Source organism: Ranitomeya imitator, chromosome 1, assembly GCF_032444005.1.
Source record: "Ranitomeya imitator isolate aRanImi1 chromosome 1, aRanImi1.pri, whole genome shotgun sequence".
In the NCBI taxonomy this organism is placed as follows: Eukaryota; Metazoa; Chordata; class Amphibia; order Anura; family Dendrobatidae; genus Ranitomeya; species Ranitomeya imitator.
The window spans coordinates 1,206,180,608-1,206,208,393 of record NC_091282.1 but is presented as its reverse complement, the minus strand read 5'-3'; the positions used below and the strand labels follow the sequence as shown (position 1 = coordinate 1,206,208,393).

The 27,786-nt window shown below is 45.9% G+C and overlaps 1 protein-coding gene across 1 annotated transcript in view; it reads right to left on the bottom strand.

Moving 5' to 3' along the window:
* Window positions 1-729: 729 nt before the first annotated feature.
* Window positions 730-27,786, bottom strand: part of PTCD3 (pentatricopeptide repeat domain 3) — a 56,810-nt gene continuing 29,753 nt past the window's right edge. Inside the window, exons 14-24 of the mRNA XM_069744925.1 lie at window positions 17,417-17,467; window positions 17,146-17,232; window positions 13,417-13,445; window positions 6,150-6,256; window positions 5,690-5,768; window positions 5,498-5,588; window positions 5,190-5,275; window positions 4,194-4,342; window positions 2,025-2,066; window positions 1,298-1,456; window positions 730-1,020 (exon numbers count right to left, since the gene is read on the bottom strand). Coding sequence (XP_069601026.1) covers window positions 942-1,020; window positions 1,298-1,456; window positions 2,025-2,066; window positions 4,194-4,342; window positions 5,190-5,275; window positions 5,498-5,588; window positions 5,690-5,768; window positions 6,150-6,256; window positions 13,417-13,445; window positions 17,146-17,232; window positions 17,417-17,467 — 959 coding nt within the window. The 3' untranslated portion in view covers window positions 730-941. The remainder of the gene's footprint in view (window positions 1,021-1,297; window positions 1,457-2,024; window positions 2,067-4,193; window positions 4,343-5,189; window positions 5,276-5,497; window positions 5,589-5,689; window positions 5,769-6,149; window positions 6,257-13,416; window positions 13,446-17,145; window positions 17,233-17,416; window positions 17,468-27,786) is intronic.

Sequence of the window (27,786 nt, the reverse complement as noted above, 5' to 3'; positions counted from 1 at the left end):
ACTTGGCCCCATACCAGGCTCCGTATGTACAATGTCTGTAGACAGTTAGCTGTAGACTGGCTGTAAGACAAATAGCTGCACCAGAATTTGTTAAACGTTATAGACCTAAAAACAATATAAACTGTGGAGATTCACTTTAAAATGTGAGCCTCGAACTCACCCACTCTTAAAAAGGTATGGCCAAATGAAGGTCCGTATAGATCAGAAATGGTGCGATCAACACTAAGGCCATGTGCACACGTTCAGGAATTCTTGCAGAAAATTCCTGAGAAAAACCGGACATTTTCTGCAAGAAATCCGCAAGAAAACCGCATGCGTTTTTGCCGCGATTTAGCAGCCTTTTTTTCCCAGACACTTCCCAATGCATTTTGTAGTGGGAAATCCGCAAAATTAATGAACATGCTGCGGTTTTTACCGCGATGCGTTTTTTTCGCGGAAAAAAACACATCATGTGCACAAATCATGCGGAATTCATTCTAAATGATGGGATGCTTATTGTATGCGTTTTTTTTGCGGTTTTAATCGGGAAAAAAACGCAAAAAAAACCGCAATGTGTGCACACAACCTAAAAGGGGAAACATTATATAGCATCTCCCACTTAATCAATATCTTACATGGCGCAAAAGACCAAACATCACTAATGTGCTGTGCATCTTGGGTAAAGACATTTTTTGGGGACTTACAGAATTGCGAAGGCAGCTCTGGAATATAATACAAGGTTGAACAAGATAAGTATATAAATTTATTCTGTGTAAGATGAAAGCACATAGATGACATGCTGTACATCGAGCAGTACGAGAAGAAAAACAAACAAAACTTCCAGTATAAATTTATTGTAAACTGCCCAATGAGTAACCAATGAAAGTTAACACGTTGTAAAGATTCTTCTTCCTTTATCCAAAGTGCTGAGGATCGAGGCTCCACAATCCAGTACTATAACCCTAATCATGGTCGCTGTCACTGCTGCTACTACTACTACTGCTGGTGCCGCTGCTCTGGGTGAGGTCTTGTAAGCTTATCCTAGAAGAAACAACACAAATGTTTCAAATAAGGCAGATGTGTCAGATCACGCCGTCGGCTTTATCCGATCAGCTTGACAGGTGACCGTCACAACACAGGCCATTTAGCCGAAGAGCAGTCGGTCCCTGCGCACCCATCTGTTGTACTCCATATTGCAGCTTCCAACCTCTCCCCATCAAAGAAAGAATTTGGCCTGACGTCCTGCTCACCAGTATTTAGCTCATGGACAGGCGGTCTCCTTATGAGCCCAGCTTTCCCGATAGGTGTTATGGCTTACCTCTGTTCTTCGGTCAGGGTGAAGCCATCCAGCACTCGCTGAGCGATCTGCGCCGTGTCCGGCAAACTGAAGCTGAGCGCCAGCTGCACCAGATCTACAGCCACAGCTCTGTTCCCTGCAGTTTTGGCGCCATCTAAAAGCTCAGTGATAACATTGGACCTGAAAAATAAAAGAAGCGATAATAAACAATGACGGAATAGACCCAATCCTCCACTTCTGCGCTGTGCGGCTATGATCAAATTCTAGTAAAAATCCTTGTCGACGGCGTCCTCCTATCCCCTTAATCACACTTGCCATGATGTTTAGTAGAATTTTTGTGAATCGATTTGTCCGTCCGATTCCATCTTCCACCGGCCAGGAAAGGGAGTACCGGCGGCATTCTCCGCACCATGCCATATCATCAGAAAAAGAGCAGAGTCATCAGTGCAGAGTATGGTTGTGCCAGGCCGGCTATCCAAAAGAAGAGCCACTGACACAGCCAGATAAGGGCAATGCTCAGACTCACAGTAGTCACAACATTTAGATTGGGAGACGACACGGGCTCCTACAGGACTGATCAGAATCCTCAGACGATCGGACATGCTGAAGTGCTTCTGGGATATGAGGAGCACTTTAGGTCAGGAAAGGTTTTTATTCTCACTACAGGTCATAAAAGCAGCGCTCATCTGCAGGCACCGAAAAGCAGAATTCTCTATTGTGGATTGAAAATAACTAAACTTGAACTTACCGGGGAACAAGACGCTTGGTTTGGAATGACTTGAGAATATTCCTGTTTAAGAAAAAAAAATTAAATATTGGAAACCATTAAAGTAATATAACAACTGTAAAAAAAAAAATAGTAAAAATGTCTAAAGTGATAAGGAAATATTTTAGCTAACGACTTGCAGCTCGACGAATCCTTCGAGTGTATAAAATACACAGGATTCGTTTCGGTTTGCCAATTCGAGTGTCCGTCACGCGAAACAAGTGTGCAATTCACACGCCTGCCATCAAGTGACAACTGCTCAATATTACTGCAGCACTTGCCAAAACTTACTTTGAATCTAGACAACTTAAGTGAGAATTCATCGTTCTTATGGGAGTGTTCACAACCCTTCCTACTTCTGAACTGGAGTTCTCCCAAGAATGTTAAGAAAAGAGAAGAAGAAAAAAAAAAAAAAAAAAGGCCCCTCGTCACATAATTAAAACACGTGTCAGGACAGGCTGCAGTCTGAAGAATCAGCTCCCAAGACCCGTGTCTCAACTGACAAAGGAGCGGTGTCATAAGCACACATCTCTGTGACAAGAGAATAAATCTTATTCTCACTCACTGAGCATGAAGAATTTTTTTCCCCCCAGCTTCAGTCCTCCGGTGATTAATCAGATGAGATTTATTTCTTCTCCTGTCACAGCCCCTCTCCGGCAGCTCACACGTATGTGTGCTTACAAACAGTTCCTGTGTCAGTTGAGATACAGGTCTCGGGGAGCTGTATTTCTGCAGTCCATCATGACACATGACACGGTCTGCCGCTTGAATTTCATGATGGAGGCATTTTATTCCATTCTTGGAGAACCCTTTTTAAAAAAAAACAAAACTTTGTGCTTGTAATTGCCCCCCGAAGAAGCCCGCAACGCGAAACGCGCGTCGGGGCAGTGCGGATCTACGGTGGATAGCGTTATCATCTCCCCACATGGGTAAGTTATAAGTAGAACCGATTGCTGCTATTTTTTTGCACTGGCACCTTTCTATATATAACAGATGGTATGCAACAAGCAGCATTGGCTTGTGGTCAGCAGGTATCCGGAGTGATTTTCTTCGGCCTGTTACACTAGTGTGACCCCTGCCTTTTGGTTAAGTGTGACAGGTTTCTGAGCCTATGCACTTTAGTGGCTAGGTATTTTCTCAGGCCTGTTTCTATAGGGATGATTCGCTTTGTGGCACCGTGGATTTGGTCTTTTTTGCTCTTTCCTATCTGTACACTCGTCCAACTGTTTTTATGTGTATATTAAGTGTCTCTGAGTTTTGTAATATATTTAATAAAATGATTTTTTGATTGGACTTTACTCTCTATATGTGGTTATTAGATCTCAGATTTTGTATGGGTCTGGTGTTCCCTTTTCTCATGTAGGATTTATGTCGTCTTTGGGACTGACTCTTCTTGCTTTACGCAAGTTTAAAAGTTGTATGGATATCTAACATGTCGGGCTATGTTAATTATTGTAATTGTCTTGTATTTTAAAAGGCACTTGCAAGTTAATGTCTGTTGCATGCTGCCCACATAACCAGCAGTATGTATTAGTCGTCAGGTTCACTTTAAAGCTGTACCTTGGCTGCTGTAATCACAGGACAATCTCAGCTCGAAAGTTCCTTTTAAAAATTAAACAATTCTGACACTTTTCAGGCAATCTCTACTGCATGAGAGCAGAATAATGGGATGGGCGGTGAGTGTAATGAGAGCAGAATAATGGGATGGGCGGCGAGTGTAATGAGAGCAGAATAATGGGATGGGCGGCGAGTGTAATGAGAGCAGAATAATGGGATGGGCGGCGAGTGTAATGAGAGCAGAATAATGGGATGGGCGGCGAGTGTAATGAGAGCAGAATAATGGGATGGGCGGGGAGTGTAATGAGAGCAGAATAATGGGATGGGCGGGGAGTGTAATGAGAGCTAGCAGACTTGTGGAAAAAGCTACTGAGGTCAAGTTCTATTTCCACCATCTCTTACATGGTGTCGGCTATCCGTAAATTAGGGGAAAAAAAAAAATGGATGCAGCACAAACAGCCGAGCTTTGAAGGGAAAGGCTTCATAAACGATGAGGATGTAAGTGCACTAATAAGCAGGAGGCCTAGAGGAAAATAAGGAAAATTAAATTTGGGAAATAAAGGCAGACTGGGACCGGACATTGCGAGATCTCACCAAGCTTCATCCAGTCTCCCGGCCCTCGTCAGCAGTATGGCCACATTCCCCAGCGCAGACGCGGATCCCTTCACTGGATGCTTAGAATGCTCATTAGAATCGTACATGGACTTTATAGATGTCGCAGTGTCGGCAAAGGCGGCTTGGAGCTGTGGAGGGAAAAGACAAAGAAAGAACTGAGTGCACCATATGGCCGTACTATTGCTGCAGCTCTCTGTGAAAACCGAATGCTAGAAGCTGCATTTGTTATATGTACATGGGACAAATAAAGCACAGCCTCATTAAGGTACGCATCGTCACCGTCCTGCCTTCCCAGAAGACACAGCATCACCGTCCTGCATTCTCAGTGTACACAGCGTCGCCGTCTCGCCATCCCAAGATATGAAGCGCCCCCGTATCGCCTTTCCAGGGAACACAGTGTCACCGTCATGTCTTCCCAGGGCCTCAGATTCACAGTCATGCCTTCCCAGGATTCGCATAGTCACAGTCGTGCCTTCCCAGGGTACACATCGTTACCGTCCTGCCTTCCCAGAGTACTCATCACTGTCCTGGGTACCGAGGGTCACCGTCCTGCCTTCTCAGTGTGTATAGTGTTACGCCCCACCATACAATTTAACTGTTGGCGAAACCATCTTGGCCGACTATCCCATACACAGGAGCGCTCCTGTGCCCTTTGTGAGAGCCTCTGTCAGTAATCTTAAAAAGGAAAAGGAACGGCAGCTTCCTTTGGATATACTGGAATCCTATTCCCCCTGAAATCTATTGGAGACCCCCATGCAAAATATTGTCGATATTGTGTTCCACCACTCTTAGCCTAATGTGTATCGAGCTTTTACCATCCTGCATTATCTAGGCTTCCGGCCATACATACAGGGGTCATTTAAAGCCCCACCTGTCTTATAATCATGAGCTGGCTCTGCTCATTCTGTCTCAGTCTTTACAGCAAAGCTGACAAGTGAGCTGCAGAGCTCAGGCCATATGCGATCAGATATATACCTCTGCATTCGGCTTCCCGCTCGCCATCAAATTCAAGATCTCCTCAAGCAAATGCTCCTTGTTGCTATGACCGATTTGTTTGATATCTAAAAAGGGAAAGTAGCAATAACATCAGCGGTAAAGTAAAACTACACACGGCAAACAGCACCTGACGGTATACACTACAACCACTCGATGGACGCTTACTGAGGCGAGCAGGAGGAGGCAGGTCTATGGGTTGATCCAAAAACGCACAGGAGAGGCAAAACCTTGGCAGGAGCTGGAGACGCTTCTCCACAAGTTGGCACCAAATTACTGAGATCACTTACCTCTCCAGAGATCAGGGATGAGCTCCAGTCGATTCTCCATCTCCAGCACCTGAAGGAGGTTCTGGAAACCTTTAGAGGTTGGATAAAAACGCTACAAAAGAAAGGAAAATGGATGAAAAAAACCACATTACAATCCAGGATGATCAACATCACAAGATAAATCACATGAGGTAGGACATCCAGGGAACGTACTGATGGGACGAGCTCTCGGTACCACTTCAACACCACGTCGGCATTTTCCATCATGCACACTATTTGGAAGAACCGGCCACTGCGAAGAGGGAGTAAAATAAATAAGTCCACAACGTACGTTTCTCTATTAGAAATTTTTTTTGCAAACTAAGACAAAAAAAGATGGATCTAAATATTGGGCATGGAGCAAACCCTGGTTGGCTGTGACAATTTACAAAGCCTTTCCTGAGCAGAAAGCTTTGCAGGACCCCAGGTCTAGTGGCCGCTGAACAGGCGCCCGGCGCTCTGGCGCCTCCTCCCATAAGCCCAAACATAATGCCATCGCTGCGACTTGCATATGATGCCATGCTGGGCCTTTTAATATGAGGAGAGAATGGTCTGGCGGCCATTAGATCAAGTTTTTAAATCCAAAGTTTATAATTGAGCAGAAATCAAAAAAGGTTGGTCCCCAAATACTCACTAGTAGACAAATTCCTGGAAAGGCTTTCCTAACAGTCTCCAGTTATCCCCAGTATTCAGCAGCTTGTGAAGGTCATAAGCCAAGTCCAAATCCTTAGCTTCCAGACACTGCAAGCAAAGGAACGGAAATACAGAAAGTGAAAAGTCAGAATAGGTTCACCCCTAGAAACGGCTGCACTTGTACCGCAGTCATTCAGCAACTTTACTTCCAGTAAGACCCAGAACTGGCGCCAGTGTATAAAGATTTGTCCATTACATATCGGCCTGCGGCGCCCCTCATCTGTCCGCCTGCTGCAATCCTGCTCATCGCTGATCACGTAGTCCCACATGCAGACTATTTTCTGCTCAGCCCATTTAGCAATGCAACCATGGTTTTTTTTTTTCCTTTGCACTTTTGTTTTTTTCCTCCAACTTCTTCAAAGAGCTCTTTTTTTTAACTTTACCATCAACATTGCCATACGAGGATTTTTTTTTATTTAGTTTTTTTGCAGAACTGATTGTAGTTTTGAAGAACACTCATTTTATTTCATAATGCACTGAAAATGGGAATAGTGTGGATAAACACACACACACACAAAAAAAAAACCTACAACAAAAGGACCATGTACGTCTGAAACATGTTCCCTGGCATCACAGCAGATATTTATTTTCGGCCTTTTTAATTTTTGTGCTGTTGTGTTTTCTCCTTCGCCTCATTGGGGGACACAGCCCGTGAGTGTATGCTGCTGCCACCAGGAGGCGACACTAAGTGATACCAAGAAGGTTTGCTCCTCCTCTGCAGTATACACCCTCCTGCTGGCTCTCAGCTCCTCCCCTGCAGTATACACCCTCCTGCTGGCTCTCAGCTCCTCCCCTGCAGTATACACCCTCCTGCCGGCTCTCAGCTCCTCCTCTGCAGTATACACCCTCCTGCTGGCTCTCAGCTCCTCCCCTGCAGTATACACCCTCCTGCTGGCTCTCAGCTCCTCCCCTGCAGTATACACCCTCCTGCTGGCTCTCAGCTCCTCCCCTGCAGTATACACCCTCCTGCTGGCTCTCAGCTCCTCCTCTGCAGTATACACCCTCCTGCTGGCTCTCAGCTCCTCCCCTGCAGTATACACCCTCCTGCCGGCTCTCAGCTCCTCCTCTGCAGTATACACCCTCCTGCTGGCTCTCAGCTCCTCCTCTGCAGTATACACCCTCCTGCTGGCTCTCAGCTCCTCCCCTGCAGTATACACCCTCCTGCTGGCTCTCAGCTCCTCCCCTGCAGTATACACCCTCCTGCTGGCTCTCAGCTCCTCCCCTGCAGTATACACCCTCCTGCTGGCTCTCAGCTCCTCCCCTGCAGTATACACCCTCCTGCCGGCTCTCAGCTCCTCCTCTGCAGTATACACCCTCCTGCTGGCTCTCAGCTCCTCCCCTGCAGTATACACCCTCCTGCTGGCTCTCAGCTCCTCCCCTGCAGTATACACCCTCCTGCCGGCTCTCAGTTCCTCCTCTGCAGTATACACCCTCCTGCCGGCTCTCAGCTCCTCCTCTGCAGTATACACCCTCCTGCTGGCTCTCAGCTCCTCCTCTGCAGTATACACCCTCCTGCTGGCTCTCAGCTCCTCCCCTGCAGTATACACCCTCCTGCTGGCTCTCAGCTCCTCCCCTGCAGTATACACCCTCCTGCCGGCTCTCAGCTCCTCCTCTGCAGTATACACCTCCTGCTGGCTCTCAGCTCCTCCCCTGCAGTATACACCCTCCTGCTGGCTCTCAGCTCCTCCCCTGCAGTATACACCTCCTGCTGGCGCTCGGCTCCTCCTCTGCAGTATACACCCTCCTGCTGGCTCTCGGCTCCTCCTCTGCAGTATACACCCTCCTGCTGGCTCTCAGCTCCTCCCCTGCAGTATACACCCTCCTGCTGGCTCTCAGCTCCTCCTCTGCAGTATACACCCTCCTGCCGGCTCTCAGCTCCTCCTCTGCAGTGTACACCCTCCTGCTGGCTCTCAGCTCCTCCCCTGCAGTATACACCCTCCTGCTGGCTCTCAGCTCCTCCCCTGCAGTATACACCCTCCCGCTGGCGCTCGGCTAACCAGTTCTTGGTTAGTGTCCGTAGGAGGCACACGGACGGGTCTGCTATTCAGACCAGAAAACTATTATTTTATTTTTACTTTTTACATTTTTGATTTTACTTTGTAGAGTGCGCACGCTTTCCTCGGCGCTGAAACCCAGTCATCGCGGCGGCTCCATGCCAGGACGCACGCTGATGGTGAGTGGATCCAGTCAGTGATGGGCCTCTGATGCTGACAGCCTCAGCTTCCCTGTGGCCCACCTCTTTGAGGTAAACGCTCCGGCCGGCTAAAAAAAATTTAGCCCCCGGCTTCGGCCGATGTGTAGGCCGCATCCCGGAAGCCACGCCCGCACTATGGCGCGCTAAGGCGGCTTTGCTCACAGTTTCTGGCGCTTCTCACCTAGCACGGGAGCGATCGATTCCCTCGGCAACGCTCCTCTATTCTATCCCTGGTATTGCTCACGCCGGCTGCAGAAATTTAGGCCCCGACTTGGGCCTATTCATGGAAGTTACTAGGCCCCGCCCACATCACGTCTGTAGCTCCGCCCCCCGAATTGGCACATCTCACGCTGTGCAAGACTTTACCACCTCTGCAACTCTGGTGGCCATCTTGGTCCACCCTGCCGGCCCACCCACACACACACACAGGCTATTGTTTTACATTAAAGGGGCACAACGACTCTGCAGCCGGGTAAGGAAGTACTGCTCTCTTCCCCTGTGCTTAAAGACACATGTCCAGTATCTCCTGCCTGGTCTTAAAGGCACATGACCAGTATTCCCTGATCTTAAGGGCACATGACCAGTCCAAAGCCGGTCACCCTAAACGAGCTCAGGAGCCCCCCTCCGCCGCCGATCCCAACTTATCCCAGAGTACCTAGTTCCCTGAGTGGGCTTCGTCACTGCCGCAACCCATTGATTCTCTGACCAAGAGATAGAATCCCTCCGTGAACCCTCTGGGGCTCGGAGTGCTCGCAGGACCAATATAGATGGTCCTTCTTCACGAGAGCCGTCGGCTAGCAGGAGCCGCAAGTATTTAAGAAAAGTACAGGCGTCTAGAAATGTGCACGCGCCTAGAAAAGTTTCATTTCCTGATCCCTCACCAATGATTTGCTGAGAACAAGCCTCTGAATATGGATCGAATATTGCCTTGGTTCTGGACTCACCAGAAATGGCTGGATTTGCCTATTGATATCATCAACCAATCTCTGTAGATTGACGAGGACTTCGGTTCTACTCTAGATCACGCACTGTCCCTCATGAGGAAACTAAACTCCCAGCAGAGCATTTGCCATTCACCCGGACAGGGAGCATCCAGATAAGTGATCCACTGGATAGAAACCTCTGCAAGCGCGGTATCCTTTTTTCAGCCAATATGCAAACACGTGGGGTGTCCCCTCCACGTATACCCACCTAAGACATGAGATGCCATGCCTGGTCTGATTCTTAAGGGCGAAGGGTCCTTTTAAAGGCCACCGATCTCCCCACACCATCAATAGACGAGCACATGGAGTGTCGCCTCCATGTATCCTCTTCTGCAGCCAGGCCTAACGCCGGACTACCAGCCCCGTCCACCCAGGGACCTTAACTTTGTGGATGTACAAATGCTCCCTTTTTGGTGTCTGAACACCCCCTCTGCATCTCCACTATTTAGCAGATGATGCAAGAAGGCGGATGATCCCTCTCCACTTCCTTGTTAAGAGGATGGTGGATCGAGGGTTCATCAATTTAACTCCACACCATCAAAAGAGAGCGGCGATAACACGAGACAGGTTTTCCTGACCTTCTGCATGCAGCCACGCATTCTGCCACTTGGCATATTAACCAGGTAGAATCTCCTGTGGTATACCTACCAGTATCCTTGCCCGATGGGTCACCAGTTAAAAATACAACGGACTGTCAGATAGCAAATCTGGTTTGTTCCGTCTTGTGACCCCCATTTCAGCGCTCTACCCTACCTTAGCCACTGCATGTGTTGCTAGAGCAATGGTCTCCTGGTCAGAGACCTTAACTATGTTGATTTCCAACAGTAACCTTCTCCCGAAGACGGTACAGCTGGTCAATCAAATTTCTTGAGCAAGGAGACTAGCTGCTTCACACCTCACGGATGCGTCTACTTGAGTGGTGCTGTCAGCAGCAAATGCCATTACACTCAGACATTATAGCTCAGAAAACGAAAGCGTACTCTGCGTTCAAAAGGCCTCTGACATCACTCCCTTACCAGAGTGATCAGTTATTCGGTGAGAAGTTGGGAGTGTTCCCCACGCAGGAACAAAGGATCTCATGTTTCCTATAAACCCAACCAGCAGTGGATCAGTTGTCCAGGACGGTCTAGATCTAAAAGATCTTGGTTCCAAAAAGGGGACCGAAAAGGAAGACCGACCCCGAACCTCAAAGTTCTACCAAGCTTGAAAAGGTCCCCCTTCTTAGGATAGAGTTCCTCCGCTCAGCCATTACTTCAACGGAAAAAGGTGGGGTTTCTGGCGTCCACAGACTTTCGGGATGCTTACCTTCACATTTCTGTTTTTCCCTCTTCAAAAATTCCTTCGCTTTCCCTTTCGCAAACAGCATTTTCAAATCACGACCTTGTCCTTTGGCCTTGCTACCGCACCCAGAGTGTTCGCAAGGGTTATGGCGGATGTCATGTTCCTCTTGCACCCTAGAGGCCTGGTCGTCCTGCCCTATCTGGTCAACTTTCTAGCCGCTATTCCAGCCCTGCGCTATATCGTCTATATCTTTTGAGATACCCTCTCTCTCCTGGGCTGGTAGCTAAACTTAGACAAGTTTTTCCTCATTTTCAGCCCAGCAGATATCCTTTTTGAGGATGATCCTGGAATCTTCCAGAAAGTTGGCGATTCTCCCTTGAGACAAGGCCGTGGTCCTTCAACAGGGAGCTCGCGCACTTGCTCACTCATCCCCTCATTCCATTCGATTTGGTAGGAGGGTTCTGAGGAAATTTGGTGACGACATTGGAAGCGGTTTCCTTCGCTCCTCTCGTTTTCTGCAGGTCAAACAGGCTTTCAGAGGGTAGTCTCTGAGCTCCTTCCTCATCCAGGAGAGATCCTTTCTCCCAGTTCAATAGTTATTAGTGACCACCGATGCCAGTCCTCTTCTCCTGATCATTGTTCTGAGGATCTGAACAGTACGGCTAGTTCTACAGAAGGTCCACTGCCCTCTGGTGGGTCACCCCATCCGATTCAATCGGACAATCCTACGTCTTTGCCATACGTCAATCATCTAGCAGGTACCCAAGGTCAGGCGTCATGGCCGAGGTACCTCACATTCTCTGTTGGGCCACGATCTATCATTCGGTGATCTCGGCACTACACATCTCAGGAGAACTCTGGGCGGCGGACACCGTCAGGGTGTCGCCTCATGTGAGTGGGATCTTCACCTGGAAGTCTTCCATCAGATCCGTCTTCTCTGGAGCACTCCAGATGTAGGTCGGATGGCATCCAGACTGAACGCCAATGTACTCTAAGTTCATGGTTCGGCCTCCATATCCAAAAGCCATCGCAGTGCATGCTCTGGTTCTTCCATGGTACCCGTTTCCATAACCCCTTTTCCACTGCTTCAGAGATCTTTTCTGAAGCAGGAAGGGCCCCAGTGATCCTGGGAGATCCGCACTGACCATGTCAGGTTTTCTCGTTTGCGGAACTAGTATTTTTCCGTCTTATTACAACAAAACTGCAAATATGGACTTCCTCGCAAGGAGTCTTCACATGTGGTTCTTCCCTATTGCATACCGTTAGATCTTTGGGACCTTAATGGTCCTGGAAGTCTTACAGTAGACTCCTTATGATCTGGACAGACTTTACCATCAGGGAAGGTCGCCCTTTTTTCTCTCTGCGATCTCCTCATCCTGACGAGTCTTCGGAGCTAGCCGCTCTGTTCTTTCAGACCTTTTTCCCTTATTACCATCAAGGCAAGGTTGTCTATAGGCAATCCCCAACCCTTGTTACCAAGGTAGTGTTGTAATCCCACAGTTATGAGGGCATCGTTCTTTCCTCATCTCTTTCGGCACCAGTCCACATAACAGAATGGGTTCCCCATATTCTGGACGTGGCGAGTGCTCTGAGTACGTACGTCTCGATGATGGCGTCCTTTTGAAGGTTGGACACTTTATTTGGGAGTTGGACACTTTTTACCGTCCTCACGGTAAGAGGACGGCTTTCTGACGGTTACAGGAAGGGTTTAGCCGTTTCATCGGCCATGTTAGCCTAGTGGATTCGTTACACCATCCAGGAGTCCTTCCGTGTTAGATGTCAGCCTATCTCCCTGTCTATTGAGGTTTCTTGGGTTCTAGGCATCAGGCGTCGGCAAAGCACGCCTGCAAGCTTGTGGGTTCGTCGAGTACGCATGCATTCTTGAAGCACTATAATTCCCAGACTTTCACAGATGTGAGTCTGGGCAGGCGGACTCTGCAGGCCGCAGTGTCGCACTTGTAAGTAGCAGTTTCACAAGGCCTGATCTTATGTTGTCCCCACCCAGGGACTGCTTTGGGACGTCCCACGGTCTGTGTCCCCCAATGAGGCGAAGGAGAAATAGGGATTTTTATGTACTCACCGTAAAATCCTTTTCTCCGACCCATTCATTGGGGGACACAGCTCCAACCCTATTAGCTTGTTTTATAATTTGACATGCTATACTCTCATATATAATGTGATATGCTATACACTCATATATTGTTATTGATCTCCTACTGCTTTTGCACCGAACTGGTTAGCTGAGAGCCAGCAGGAGGGTGTATACTGCAGGGGAGGAGCTAACTTTCTTTGTATCGCTTAGTGTCAGCCTCCTAGTGGCAGCAGCATACACCCATGGTCTGTGTCCCTCAATGAAAGGCTCGGAGAAAAGGATTTTATGGTGAGTACACAAAAATCCCTATTTAATCATTTTTGTGCCTTTTAATGCAAAAATAAATGTTAATGCAATAATAAAACTAGCATTGTTCACTACGAGCTGAATGCCACTTAATGAATTAGGCGTCCAAAGCCAAATAAAAAAATTTGTGCAACTTTGTGTTGCCTCCTGCACCATTGCATACCATTTACATGCCATTATCAGAGAGTGACAGCAGCATAAAAATGGTTAACCGCAGAAATCTGCATATGCGATAATGTGTTATAACCAGAACAGATCCAAAGTTTAACATGGAACTGATAAATGGTCAGTCTCTTCTAGCAACACCCCAGTAAACCACATCCAGTAAGAGAAGACTCCTGGGATTACTCACCACTCTCATCGCTTCACTGAAAAAGAGCACTGAAAAAAAAACAAAACAAACACAAAACATGAATGATCAGAAGAATAAATTATTTTCGAGACCAACATAACACATAAGGTCATACTTTGCAGAAGCATCGGTCAGAATATGTTACGGTAGATCGCTAGTGAAAAATAAAAACTGCTGTAATCACAGGCCTTTATTAGCTGGAGAGTTCCCGCTACAGACAGATGGTCTAATAATTAACCGCATCTCAGTGCCCTCCTGCTGCCGCTAAGATCTCACACTGCTCAGTACAAGCTGCCGCTGTCAGGCAGGATGGTTGGGTGGAGACCGATTACACTTGGACTCATGAAATGCTCCTTTCTCATCTGTGCGCACTTACACGATACAGTGAACATGGGGTATTGCAGTATAAAGCCTGGTGGCGATGTTCTCCAGCTACCTTGCTGTTAGCCGACACCATATTCCAGCTAGATCTGTCGGTCTGTCCTATAAAAAAAAAAAACCCTAATGCAATTGTCTTAGTCCTATGCAGCCTGTCAGTATACCCATGAATGTCACCAGACACCTTTTTGGCTGAGGAGGCCATCTTTTCCTCATCGAATTGCCCAAATCTTTCCCTTACATCTGGATTTTGATTTGTTACTTCCAAAAGGAACAGAACTATCCAGACAGACATTTCTCCAAACCAGAACGTTTGGAGGTCATGTACATCTTTCTAGAGTATGCACTGGAAAGATGGGTCTTCTTCCTTGCCTGTTATGGATTCACGTTTCACGGCCAACGAGATCAGAAAAATCAAATAGTTTGCCAATTCTTCCTTTGAGGCGGCTGGTCTGGATCTTTTTTTTTTCCACTTGCTGGGCTTGTGAAGTCACTAACAGCTGGACCAAAGAGCAACGAGATGGCATCTTATCTGGCACGTCAACTCAACAGATCTACCAAGCAGGCAGATATATCTGCGAGGTCACCATCCATGCCTAGAGGCTCCTCGTTCCCCTCCTTGGCCATGTGCTGCATCCTATGGCACAAATGTAAGTTTGCAGACAAAGCAAAAAGTCTGATGGTGCTCACCTTCATCGATTCCTGCTTTTTTTTGGCTAAGGACTGGACAAAATCATCTGGGAAGTGACAAGCGGAAAGATTATCCACCTTCCTCAAAACAAACACCAGTTCTGGCCCTCAGAGGAGATCCAGATGTGGTTGCTTGTTCAGCCCACATCAAAAAGAGGCCATCATACAAGTCATGCCCCTCCTGGTCGACCCCAACAGTCCTCTAACTCTTCCTCAGCCAAGTCCACCTCAGCATGAAAGATGGCAACCACCTGATCAGGTCACGTTGTGGGCACGTCTTCTGTTCAATGATGTCTGACTCTCACACATGCAAGATTCCTGGATATACGATGTGGTTTCTACAGGCTACACAAGAGAATTCTCCCGTGTTGCAGGACTTTCTTTTCACCTCCAGTGAAAATGCTTCATCCCGAGCAGCTGTACACCCTGTCAGAGCATGGGATGATCGTTCCGACTGAGGAACTGTTGCCAAAATTTGTATTCAAATCTTTTGTGATCCTCAAAAGACGACGTCTCCCTACGCCTGGTCCTGGACCTCTTGAGGCTCAACCGTTATGGGAGGATGAAACATTTCAGGACAGGAATTGAACGGATGGAACAGGAAAAATGTATGTCATCCAAAAACAAACGATGCATATCTTCACAGCCGAACCAATCCCATCAATGTTTCTTTCACTGCCAGTACCAATATATGGCCCTCCCTTTTGGTCTGGCAACTGCTCCTCAACCTTTCAAAAAGGTCTTGGTCTCTGATGGCCATTCTTTACTCCTGGAGTGTTTCAGCCGTTCCAAATCTGGTTGAAATCATGATAAAAGGCACCGTTCACAGCAGACAACCCGCAGGGCCTTCTAGTTGCTAGGACCGGAAACCCTGAACCGCTTTGGTTGGATAATTAACTATCTCTCTCCGCCTCATGGAGTCTTTTCTTTTTGAGCATGCAATTCGCTACCAAACAGGCTTCCTCTGAAAGAATTTAACAACCTGCATCAGCAAGGGGCATCTCTCCAGGGACACAGACCGATCTCAAAATAGACATTGCATGCGAGCTTTAGGCCTCCAGGTTTCATCCATAGAAGTTATTCCTAATTCTCCTGGATGGATTGGATTCAGGTCGGAGTTTAACATCAATTAATGGATGGTCATTCCTCCCTCTTGGAGAGTTGTCATAATGGATGCCAGTCTATGTGTTGAAATTTTCAAGAACAAACAGTCCAAGGAATTTGGTCCCTTTCACGTGCTGTAACTACGCCATCCTCCTCTGCCTGAGACACAGGCATAGGCCAGACAGACAATGCTATAGCAGTTTCCTACCCGAATCACCAGGGCAGAACCAGGAGCCCAGCAGCTAACATCCTACAACGGGCCAAGACAGCCCTCTTGGCTGTTCAAATCCCAAGAGTGGACAATAGGATGACCAACTTACTCAGTTAAAAACAATATGACCCAAAAAAGTGGAACCGACACTCTGAAGAGTTTGTCAAACTCAGCTCCTGGTGGGGGGCCTGTGAGTTTAGGCTTAATGGTCTCCAGGCTCAACTTCAAGTTGACAAGGTTTATGGTGAGATGCCAGAGCTCTGGTCATTCCCTGGAGCCAGTCTGGGCTACCTTCCTCTCACTTTTTACCAGTAATCCTCATCGCCTCAGATTGGCTTAGACAAGCAAAGTACATAGACCTAAACAACCTTCTATACTACAACCAATTGTGTCTTCTCCGACAAGATCTTCTCTGTCAAGAACCATGCCGTGACCTGAATTTAGCTACTTTTCATTTAATGGTGCTGTTTAATAAACAGGAGGATTTTCCGAAGGGAATCATTCAGACCATCATTAAGGCCAGAAAACTGTCCTCCTCCCACATATGCCACAGAACCTTGAAGATGTACTTCCTTTGGCACAAGATTGGAAATTCCAACCACAGCATTTCTCTGTCTCCCAACTACTTGCCTTCCTTAATGATAGACTGGATCCTGGCCTCAGTTTAAGCTTTCCCAAGGTACAGATCTCGGTCCTCACATTTTGTTCCAGTGCCCACTTTACTCCAAGCCTTCTGCTCGCACGAGTAGTCAATGGAATCCCATTTTATCATCCAACTCCTCAATTTGTTGAGATGCTAGTCATCCGCCTTTGTGCCCTCTACAGAATCGACTTCTGCTTCCACTCTTCCAAAATTGGGTTTCTAATCACCATTACGTCCATCAGGCGAGTTTAAGAATTCGCAGCCTTGACCTCCAAATTACCGTTCACAGTTTTCCATCAGGACAAAGTGGAAGAACTTTGGTCAGTTCCTTCTTTCTTGCCAAAAGTGTTTTCGGATATTACATTTTGATGGGGACACTGTAGAGCCTTCATTTTGTCTTTCCCCAGACAGATTTCCCTTTCATCCTGTCGGCATCCAAGCCCATCACAGCCACTGGATTTGATCAACCATTGATGAAGCCTGCCACTCCAAGGGCAAGGTGCCACCCCTCAATCCTACACGACCAGTGAGAGAGCCATGGTTGTTTCTTCACAAGGCCTCCACCCTTCAGGTGTGTGTAGAGGTCACTTAGTGATCCCTTTACACCGTTGCCAAATTTTACATCTGCTGCTTTAGACAGCAGAATCGTTCAGATGACTGCTCAATAGACATACCGCCTTCTCCATTTTGGACTATAACATACCATCATCGGGATCCTCTGCTTTGAAGCTCTTTCCTTGTGCCTGCTCCAGAATGGAGGCCAGCAGCTGGGACTGGCTGAAAGAATCCCCTGCAAAGATGGGAAATCATAGAAATTAAGAAGAACATCAAGAAAATGGGCCGAAGACAGGTACAGATAGATAGGAGGGTCTAAACGCATAAAGGCTTCATCACAGACTATGCAATGCAAAAATTATTAAATCACTCAAGATAAGTAATTCCTAAACCCCAGCGTCGACTATTCTGGTACTCACCAGGTCTGTAATGCACCCCTAATAAATGGCAGTATGTTCCAAGACTTGGATCTGGGGGTAAAAAAACAAAAAACAAACAAATAATAATAAAAAAAATCAATTCAGTTGTGCAAACAAAGAGAATATAAAGTACGACTAAGTGATATAAAAATACTAAAGCCCAAGTAAAAAAAAAAAAAAAAGGTGACTTTATAGACCCAGTGGTCATTCGGAGTCATTTTCTTGAGTCCCACACCAATTTCTCAAGAAGTAAAAGGCCAAATTCTGATGTCTGAATATGAGGGTCCGGCCGCAGGTCTCTCCTGACACAGGCGTCTACGAGGCTGTCAGGCTCAGGTCAGGAGAGCCGTAGCCGGTCCGTGCGTCGTGGTCTGTACTCAGACCCTGATATACAGGGGTCATCACCTTTAGGGTGAGCAAAGTGGTGAAAGGACCAGGGTGGAGAAAAATAAATGTTTAAAAAAAAAAAAAAAAAAAAAAAAAAAAAAAAATCGGATTTTTTTGATTTAAATCAGATTTTTTTCAATAAACTGCTTTTTGAGGAAAATATTTTACCATCCAAAGGTTCTTCCATCATGAGATAAAGCTAAGTTGTTTAACTCAGTAGAATAAAGGCTGTATATGTGTAACATTCACAATGCCATGCTCTTCCAGAGGTTTCTGTAGGATTAGTGGGCAGTTTCTCTCCTATATTATCACAGACGCTCGCTTTACTTACGCAGTTCTCAAAACTGAATTTGACTCCGCAGAGGTCCCAGCCTCTTCTTCACGGCAAAAATGTTACAACATGAACAGAGTTGAGAAAAAGACCTTAATCCTATTGTTCTATAAACCTATGAATACAGAATCAACCCCTTCAGTGCCAAGTCCAAGAAGTTAGACAATATGTTTCTGATTGTTTGGAGTGGAATAGATCTGCACAACACAAGAAGAATGTGAATCTAAGTGTGAGAAGGAGGAAGGGCAAGCAGACAAGAAAATGAAAGTGAAACTTTGAGCACAATACTGCAGCATAGCCACAGACAGACAAGTCTGGATCTGTTTGTGTGTACGATCTGAGGTTTATTACATTCTTTCCTTATAATGGCAGCAGGCCGTAAAAGAGACCCAGTTTGGGAATATTTTAATGAAGCTCCTTCGCCTATCGGTAAGGCAGGCATGCGTGCAAAATGCAAACGATGCAACAAAGAGATGCAAGGCCTGGTGGCGCGAATGAGGCAACATCATGAGAAGTGCGGTGATGAAGATGACCAAAGAAACACTTCTGAACAGGCAGGATCTTCAGGTTGGTAAACATTTTTATTGAATCCTATTTCTAAAGACTTAACTGTCATGTGTGAGAAAAATGATATTTCTTATTATTACTGCATGTTACTGTCATTTGGTACAGTTATAAAGAAAAACAAATATTCCTTTTGGGGCAGGGGCAGTGATGTGTTGTGTACAATAAGCAGAAATTGTATAAACAATAAAATAACAGCATTTACTTTTTTTGTTTAGGGGAATTCATGGATTCTGGAAACTATCCACCTCCAAGATCACCATCATCCTGTTCTACAGTTTCAGAGTTATCCATCCAGGATAGTGCTTCATTAGCAGCAGCATCATCAGACACCCACAGCCACATATCACCATCACCCAAAAGGAAGAAAAAACCTTTACCTCCTGGAACCACCATCGATAGGTTTGTGATAAGAACTAGCAGATTAGAAAAAGAGTTGATTGATGAAAAAATTGCCCAGTTTATTTATGCAACGAACTCTTCTTTCCGTCTGACTGAGAACCCACATTTCATTAATATGGTTCAGTCACTGAGACCAGGATACAGTCCACCCAGCAGAGCTGATGTTGCAGGGAAACTGCTGGATCAAGTGTATGACAGAAATGGAGCAATGTGCAACAGCTCTGGAGGGTAAAATTGTTAACCTAAGTATTGATGGGTGGAGTAATGTCCACAATGATCCTATTGTATGTGCTTGTATAACAACAGAAGAAGGTAAAGTCTTCCTTGCACAAACAACTGATACGTCAGGAAATGCACATACAGCAGAATACTTACAAGAAGTGGCAGTAAAAGCTATAACGACATGTGAACAAAAATTCAAATGTCTAGTACGCAGTTTGGTCACTGACAATGCTGCAAACGTATCCAAGATGAGAAGAGATTTAGAAGAGCAGGGAGGGAATACAAAGCTGCTAATAACATATGGTTGCAGTGCTCATTTGCTGCACCTCTTAGCCAAAGACTTAAGTGTTCCAGAAATAAAGGCTAATGTTGTTGAAATTGCTAAATACTTCCGTAATAATCATTTTGCTGCAGCAGCTCTGAAAAGGATGGGTGGACCCAAGCTAACGCTCCCACAAGATGTTAGATGGAACTCTGGTGGACTGTTTTGAGCAGTATATCAAAAACTGGCCTATTCTGATGACACTTTGCGAAGAAAATCGAGATAAAATAGATGGCACTGTCACGGCCAAAATCCTCAACATTGGGCTTAAGAGAAATGTTGAACATATGCGGAGCTTCCTGAAACCCATCTCTCAAGCTTTAAACAAAATACAGAAAAATAGCTGTTTTATTGCAGATGCTGTTGAAATTTGGAAGGAACTGAGTGAACACTTAAAAACAGAACTACACATGGACAGAATTAAATTACAAGCAATAAACGAATGGGACAAGCACTGACTCCAGCTCATTTTTTGGCAAATATTGTCAATATCCAATATCAGGGTCAAAACCTAAGTGCTGAGGAAGAGGAGTTAGCTATGACATGGGTATCCAGCAATCATCCATCTTTAATGCCAACTATAATAAACTTCAGAGCTAAGGGGGAACTGTTGTGGATTCTGTTTTTGGGCTCCCTCTGGTGGTTACGGATGGTGCTGGGTGACTTGTGTTCTCTGCGGTCTCTGGTGTCCACCTGTTCTATCAGGATATGGGAGTTTCCTATTTAACCTGGCTTTCTTGTCATTTCCTCAGACTACTTTTCCTCCTACTTCAGCCAATACGATTACCACTTTTTGGCCGGCTATACTGTCATGATCCCAATGGCAGGGGATCACAAAAGGACAAGCACAAAAAACAAAACGAGCTCTAGGGTGATGGAAACTGAGCTGACCGCGATCCTGAACCTAATTCAGACAACTAGCTGTAGCCGGGGAACGTGCCTACGATGATTCCTAGACGTCTCGCGCCAGCCGAAGGACTAACTTCCCCTATTAGAAGAAACACAGACCTCTCTTGCCTCCAGAGAAACACCCCACAGAAATAGCAGCCCCCCACATGTAATGACGGTGAAATGAGAGGAAAGCACATACGTAGTTATGAAAACAGATTCAGCAAAATGAGGCCCGCTAAAGCTAGATAGCAGAGGATACAAAAGTGAACTGCGCGGTCAGCGAAAAACCCTACAAAAAACCATCCTGAAATTACTTGAACTCATGTGCCAACTCATGGAACATGAGGAGTAATATCAGCCCACTAGAGCAACCAGCAACAAGGAATCACATATCTGCAAGCTGGACTAAAACAAAAATAAAGCAAAACGTGGAACAGGAAAATCAAAAACTTAGCTTGTCCTGAAGATTACAGAAGCGGAAAGCAGAGGTAACAAGACACACTGATTACATTGATAGCCGGCGAGGAAATGACAAGAAAGCCAGGTTAAATAGGAAACTCCCATATCCTGATAGAACAGGTGGACACCAGAGACCGCAGAGAACACAAGTCACCCAGCACCATCCGTAACCACCAGAGGGAGCCCAAAAACAGAATCCACAACAGGGAACCATTCAAGAAATATATGTTTGCTGAAGATATTTTAAGGAAGGTCACACCAGTAAACTGGTGGAAGTCACTTAAGCGCTTGGATTTAGACTGTTCAAGTAATGATTTCACTTTTAACAGCAGTAGCTTCTTCTGCAGGCGTTGAAAGAATATTCTCTTCCTTTGGACTCATTCATTCTAAATTGAGAAATCGGTTGGGACCCAATAAAGCAAGAAAGCTTGTTTTTCTTTTACAGATTAGGAATAGGAACAAAGAAGAAGATGATGATGAAGATGACGACAAGTGAGCTACAGAGGACAGCAGGGACAGTAGTATTTAAGTTTTTCATGTGTCGGCTGGGCTGACAGTCTAAGTTTCTTATAATATACAGTGGGGCAAAAAAGTATTTAGTCAGTCAGCAATAGTGCAAGTTCCACCACTTAAAAAGATGAGAGGCGTCTGTAATTTACATCATAGGTAGACCTCAACTATGGGAGACAAACTGAGAAAAAAAATTCCAGAAAATCACATTGTCTGTTTTTTTAACATTTTATTTGCATATTATGGTGGAAAATAAGTATTTGGTCAGAAACAAAATTTCATCTCAATACTTTGTAATATATCCTTTGTTGGCAATGACAGAGGTCAAACGTTTTCTGTAAGTCTTCACAAGGTTGCCACACACTGTTGTTGGTATGTTGGCCCATTCCTCCATGCAGATCTCCTCTAGAGCAGTGATGTTTTTGGCTTTTCGCTTGGCAACACGGACTTTCTACTCCCTCCAAAGGTTTTCTATAGGGTTGAGATCTGGAGACTGGCTAGGCCACTCCAGGACCTTGAAATGCTTCTTACGAAGCCACTCCTTCATTGCCCTGGCGGTGTGCCTTGGATCATTGTCATGTTGAAAGACCCAGCCACATTTCATCTTCAATGCCCTTGCTGATGGAAGGAGGTTTGCACTCAAAATCTCACGATACGGGGGGCGTGGCTATGTAGCCGAAGGGAGCAGACGCACCATAAGAGAGCTCCTGGTATCCTGCAGTGATCCTGTTATCCGGACCCCTTTTATACGCCGGCATTGGACTGATATAAGGTCCCTCTGGACTCAGGAAGGTGCTGAGAGCTGAGAGCGCTGTGGAGAGGTACGGAGGAAGGCTGTGTTCGGCGGAGCCGGCGGGAGCACGGGGCCTGGAGTGAAGCGGCGGCCATTTTCCAGGCGCGCGCTCTGAAGATACAGAGCAGCGCCGGCTTCTATCAGTGCCGGGGCTTCCCCTGCGCTTTAGAGATCTCCCGGGGAGCGCACTGTGGACGGCTGGATCTCTGTGTGCCAGACGGGGGGACCTGTGAGGCGGCACCGACATTGCGGCGCCCCAATTATAAGCGCGCTCTCTGACAGAGGAGAAGCGGCGCGAAGAGCCACACTTGCAGCGCCACTGGGGAGGTGAACACGCATCCTGATTCTCCTTTATTGAGGGGACAAGCAGTGAGTGCCCTGAAAGACTGGGCCCTGCACTCCCCTGTCTGAGAAACATCTATCTCACTGGTGCTTGTCATTTGGAGGGTTTGGCACCCCTCCCCTCTGCTGCTTCTGTTGGTGCTGTGGGCTCCCCCCTCTCTGGGCATACTGGACATACCTTACACTCCTGGAGTTGTCTAACCTCATATATGTATAGCTCCCCGTGGGCTCTGCTGCTTCTGACCTTGTAAGGAAATCTTGGTGTTGCTCCGCAGCACAATCTGGGCTGTTCTTCTACCCCCCTTATCCTTGTCAACTATGCAGCATACTAAGGGGTCGGGAGTAGCTGATAAACTTAAAAAATTTGTCAGGGAGGATCCATCAGATGGTGGCGGACCCTCCGCGGTAATGCCTCACAAGTGCAACGTAAAGGCCGTTCTTCTGATAGTAATGAGGAAGGGGAACAAGAGGAGTTAACCCTTAAACAGGCCTCTGAACAACTAATGCAAGCCATATCTTTAACTAGATCCTCCCTCACTGAAAAAATTGAAGATGTACACACTGAGGTGGGCCGCCTAAGGCACGACATGCAAACTATGGGAGGACGCATTACAGAGGTGGAGACGAGAGTGTCACAGGTGGAAGATACCATTGCCCCCATGGAGACTAAATTGACAAAAGTGGCTGGCTCTATAAATGCTTGGAAACAGAAAGCGGATGACCTAGAGAATAGACTGCGTCGGAATAATATCCGAATTATTGGTCTACCAGAGCGATCAGAGGGTCAACAACCGGAAGAATTTCTGGAGGACTGGCTTAAAACTTCCTTGGGAGGCGAATTCTCCTCAACCTTTTCCGTGGAAAGGGCTCATAGGGTCCCTACGAGGCCCCTCCCTCCCGGGGCTCCGCCAAGGCCCTTTCTGGCTCGCCTTCTTAATTGCAAGGATAGAGATACCATTCTACGATTGGCGCGGCAGAGGAGCCCTATCAAATTTCATAACGCCACGATTTCGATTTTTCCGGATTTCTCAATGGAGCTTCAGAAACAACGAGCACGCTTCATGGAAATCAAAAAACAACTGAGAGACCGGAATATCATTTACTCCATGATTTATCCAGCTCGTCTGCGGGTTGTTCATGAGGGATCTTCTATATTCTTCACTGATCCGGAAGAGGCAACTGAATGGCTACGGGTCCATAAGACATCCAATGCAAAAAACTCCTAATGTACTGGTGCGGGTATATGCATAATAGAGCTCTCTATGTGGATGTCTGACGTAACAACGATACTGGACGCTGAGTTTGGCGAGAGTATCCCCGAATTTGCTTACTAACGGGAGTATGAGACTATACTCCTACAATGTTTGTTTTTTGCATTGTTCTTTTTTCTATGTTTTTTATGTTTGTTTAATCTGTTCTATAGGTAGAATTCGCCATCAATGGTCCTCTCTCCCATTGCGTGTTGCCCCTGGGCCTTATCTGGACAGTAATCCCTTTTTTCGTATTTTGTTATATTTTAATACGTGAATATGGGGTCTGAAATGATATGTATGACCTGGAATGTACGCGGTATTAAGTCTCCCCGGAAAAAAATTAAGGTATTTTCTCTGATCAAACGCTGCAGTCCACATGTAGTGGCACTAGTGGAGACACACCTGACTAGAGACACAGCTCGGTATATGCAAAAACCATGGGTACAATGGTCCATACACGCGTTTCACACTAGCTACTCAAGGGGGGTCTCACTCTTGATCCATAGGGACGTCAAGTGGGAGGTGAAAGAGGCCAGGAGAGACTCTGAGGGCCGGTTCATTTTTGTTCATGCATTAATTAACTCTAGAGAGTACGTCATACTGTGTCTTTATAACCCTCCTCCAGCTAATATATCTATACTCAGAAAGGCGTTGAGCTTTGCCCTGAACTTCCCGGACGCGAATGTTATATGTATGGGAGATTTTAATCTAGTTATGGATGGCGCCCTGGATAGATTGAGACTGAGTGAAGGGATGGCTGGGGGTTCAACCTCCCGGGCTCCATCCCAGTTGGCTCTGTTTATGGAGGGGAGTGGATGGTTGGATATATGGAGAATGCGTCACCCTGGGGTGAAAGGTTTTACCTGTCATTCATCTACCAGAAGCACTCTTTCCCGCCTAGATTACATATTTGTATCGGTGGAGCTGGCAACATGGGTAGATAGCATTGAACATGGTAATAGGGGAATATCTGACCATAGCCCAGTAATCCTTAGACTTAACTATGGGCAATCCAGAAAAAGCATCATCTGGAAACTGAACCCATTCTGGCTTAAATTATTTGACTCTGAGGATAGAACAGTAGATCAGTTGAAATGCTTCATTTCGTCTAATTCGGGATTCCAGGGTACCAACATATTTTGGGATGCCCTTAAGACATATTTAAGAGGGTGCCTATCGTCTACAATATCTCACATTAAAAAGGTAACTTCGAGGGAGGATGATGAGATGGAACAACGACTAAAAGACTCAGAGTCTGCATATGTGTCTAACCCAACTAATGGTAATAAGCTTGAGTGGCAAACCTCCCAGAGATTATATAACCAATACATAGACACTAAATCCAAACGTAAATTATTTTTTACCCGCCAATCCTATTTTGAAATGGGAAACCAGGCTAGCAAATTTTTAGCTTTTCTAGTACGTCAGCATAATGTATCCAATACTATATTACAAATCCGAACATCAGATGGTTTATTAGTATCCTCAACAGAGGAGATACTGCATTGTTTCCATAACTATTACGAGTCATTGTACACATCTAAATGTGATTTTGATATTTTGGGAAATTTAGATTATTTATCAGATGTGACATTCCCTGTATTAGATCCAGCTCAACGTGCCTTTATGGACGCTGAGTTCACTTTGGAGGAGGTTGATCAGGCCTTGACAGATATGGCCTCAGGGAAGGCCCCTGGTCCAGACGGGTTCCCCATTGAATTATATAGGAAATACCGTGATATCCTAGCGCCACTTTTGTTGAAGGTGTTTCGGGGGATGTGGGAGGAGGGTTGTATGCCAGACACCTTTTATGAGGCAAATATCATTATACTCAAAAAGGAGGGGAAAGACTCCCTGGAATGTGGATCCTATCGCCCTATATCACTGCTTAATGTAGATTACAAGATCTTCACTAAAATATTGGCTACTAGGTTGAACTCGATTATATTAAATCTCATACATTCAGACCAGACGGGCTTCATGCCAGGCAAAAATACATCTATTAATATTAGACGTGTCCAATCCATAGTCCAATATAGCTCACTGGTGCCAGATAACTCTTGGGCACTGGCATCGCTTGATGCGGCCAAGGCCTTTGATTCTCTTGAATGGCCCTTTTTAATAGCATGTTTGAGGAAATACGGCTTTGGCGATAAATTCTTAAAGTGGGTTGGGCTGCTATATATGAAACCTAGAGCCCGTATAATTACAAATGGTTCCATTTCTGAACCCTTCTCTTTATATAGAGGAACACGACAAGGATGCCCCCTTTCCCCGGCCCTCTTTGCCCTGGCAATAGAGGCATTGGCAATACGAATAAGGTCCTCATCTGTCATTAAGGGTATTCATATAGCTGGCCGTGTGGACACCATTGGCTTATATGCGGATGACATGGTGATATTCATGGATCAAGTGGAAGAAACGCTGCCGCAGGTAATCGCTACCATAGATATTTTTAGTAGATATTCAGGCCTATATATAAACTGGGACAAATCCGCGTTAATGCCCCTTTCCCATTCTCCAATACTCGGTCTTGGGGCTCTCTCCCCCCTTCCTGTTGTACCCAGTTTTAAATATTTAGGTATATACATCTCTCAGTCTAGTAGATTCGACTTGCAACTTAATATACTCCCACTGTTAGAATTAGTTAAAGCCAAATTTGCGACTTGGAGCAAACTCCCATTATCCGTGGCTGGACGCATTAATTTAATTAAAATGATTTTACTTCCCAAGTTCAATTACTGCCTCCAACATAGTGCTGTGCTGATACCCAGGTCCTTTTTTGCAGCGCTGAATTCCCAACTTACTACATTTATATGGGGGAAATCTAGGCCCAAACTTAAGATATCCACACTACAGAGACCCAAGCAAGGGGGAGGAGCGGCACTTCCAGATTTTTATTTGTATTATCTGGCCGGTCAGATCAGAGCTCTCAATAGGTGGATGCCCAATAACTGCCTTCCCAACTCAGAAAATCACTTACTTCACTCGGTCCAAGCTGACTGCCCACTAAATTTTTTGGAGGCGGAAAAAACTGGTGCCCCTAGATTGCTACCCTTGCTCCGTCTGGCGCGTTCAGTCTGGAGACAAATTAAAAAAATTATGGGATTTGTAGATATTATAGCAGAGATGCCCTTGTGGAATAATAGCTATTTCTCTACTTTATTGAATCACCCGTCAACTGGTTTTTGGATAGAACGTGGGGTCTCCTCAATAGGTGATCTGTATGATGGGGGGGGCTTCGCGTCTTTTGAACAATTGCAAAATAAATATGAGATACCGCGGTCTCAATTTTTTCGATACCTACAGCTAAGGTCAGCTATTCAATCATATTTGAGGCTTATGGGTACAGGTCGCGCTATATCTTCTTTGCCTTTGATAGGGATCCTTAAATCGCAGGGCCCTCAGGGTCTTATCTCCTCCCTATACACATATTTGCTATCTTCGGGGTCTACAGTCACCGTCAATTCTGTTAAAGGAAAATGGAGTGAATTGCTTTCTAACTTGCATGAGGAGGAATGGGAGGACATCCTCGAATCCCCGATTAAAGTATCTCCGTCAGTTAATAACAGGATGACTCAGTTGTATATTATACATCAATCATATCTAACTCCGACGCGACTTTGCAGGATGGGTCGGTTTCAAACGACAGAATGTATGCGGTGTCACTCACTAGATGCGGACTTTATTCATATGATATGGAGGTGTCCTATTATCCTGCGCTATTGGAAAGAGGTGACATCACTGTTAACATCACTACTGCTGATCCCTATTCCCCTGGACCCATTAGTTTGTATATTTGGAGTGTGGGAGGAGGAGACCTGGGACCACTATATTGGTACTTTCTTGCGGGAGGTGCTCTTTTTCGCACGTAAGGTACTAGCGCTGAGGTGG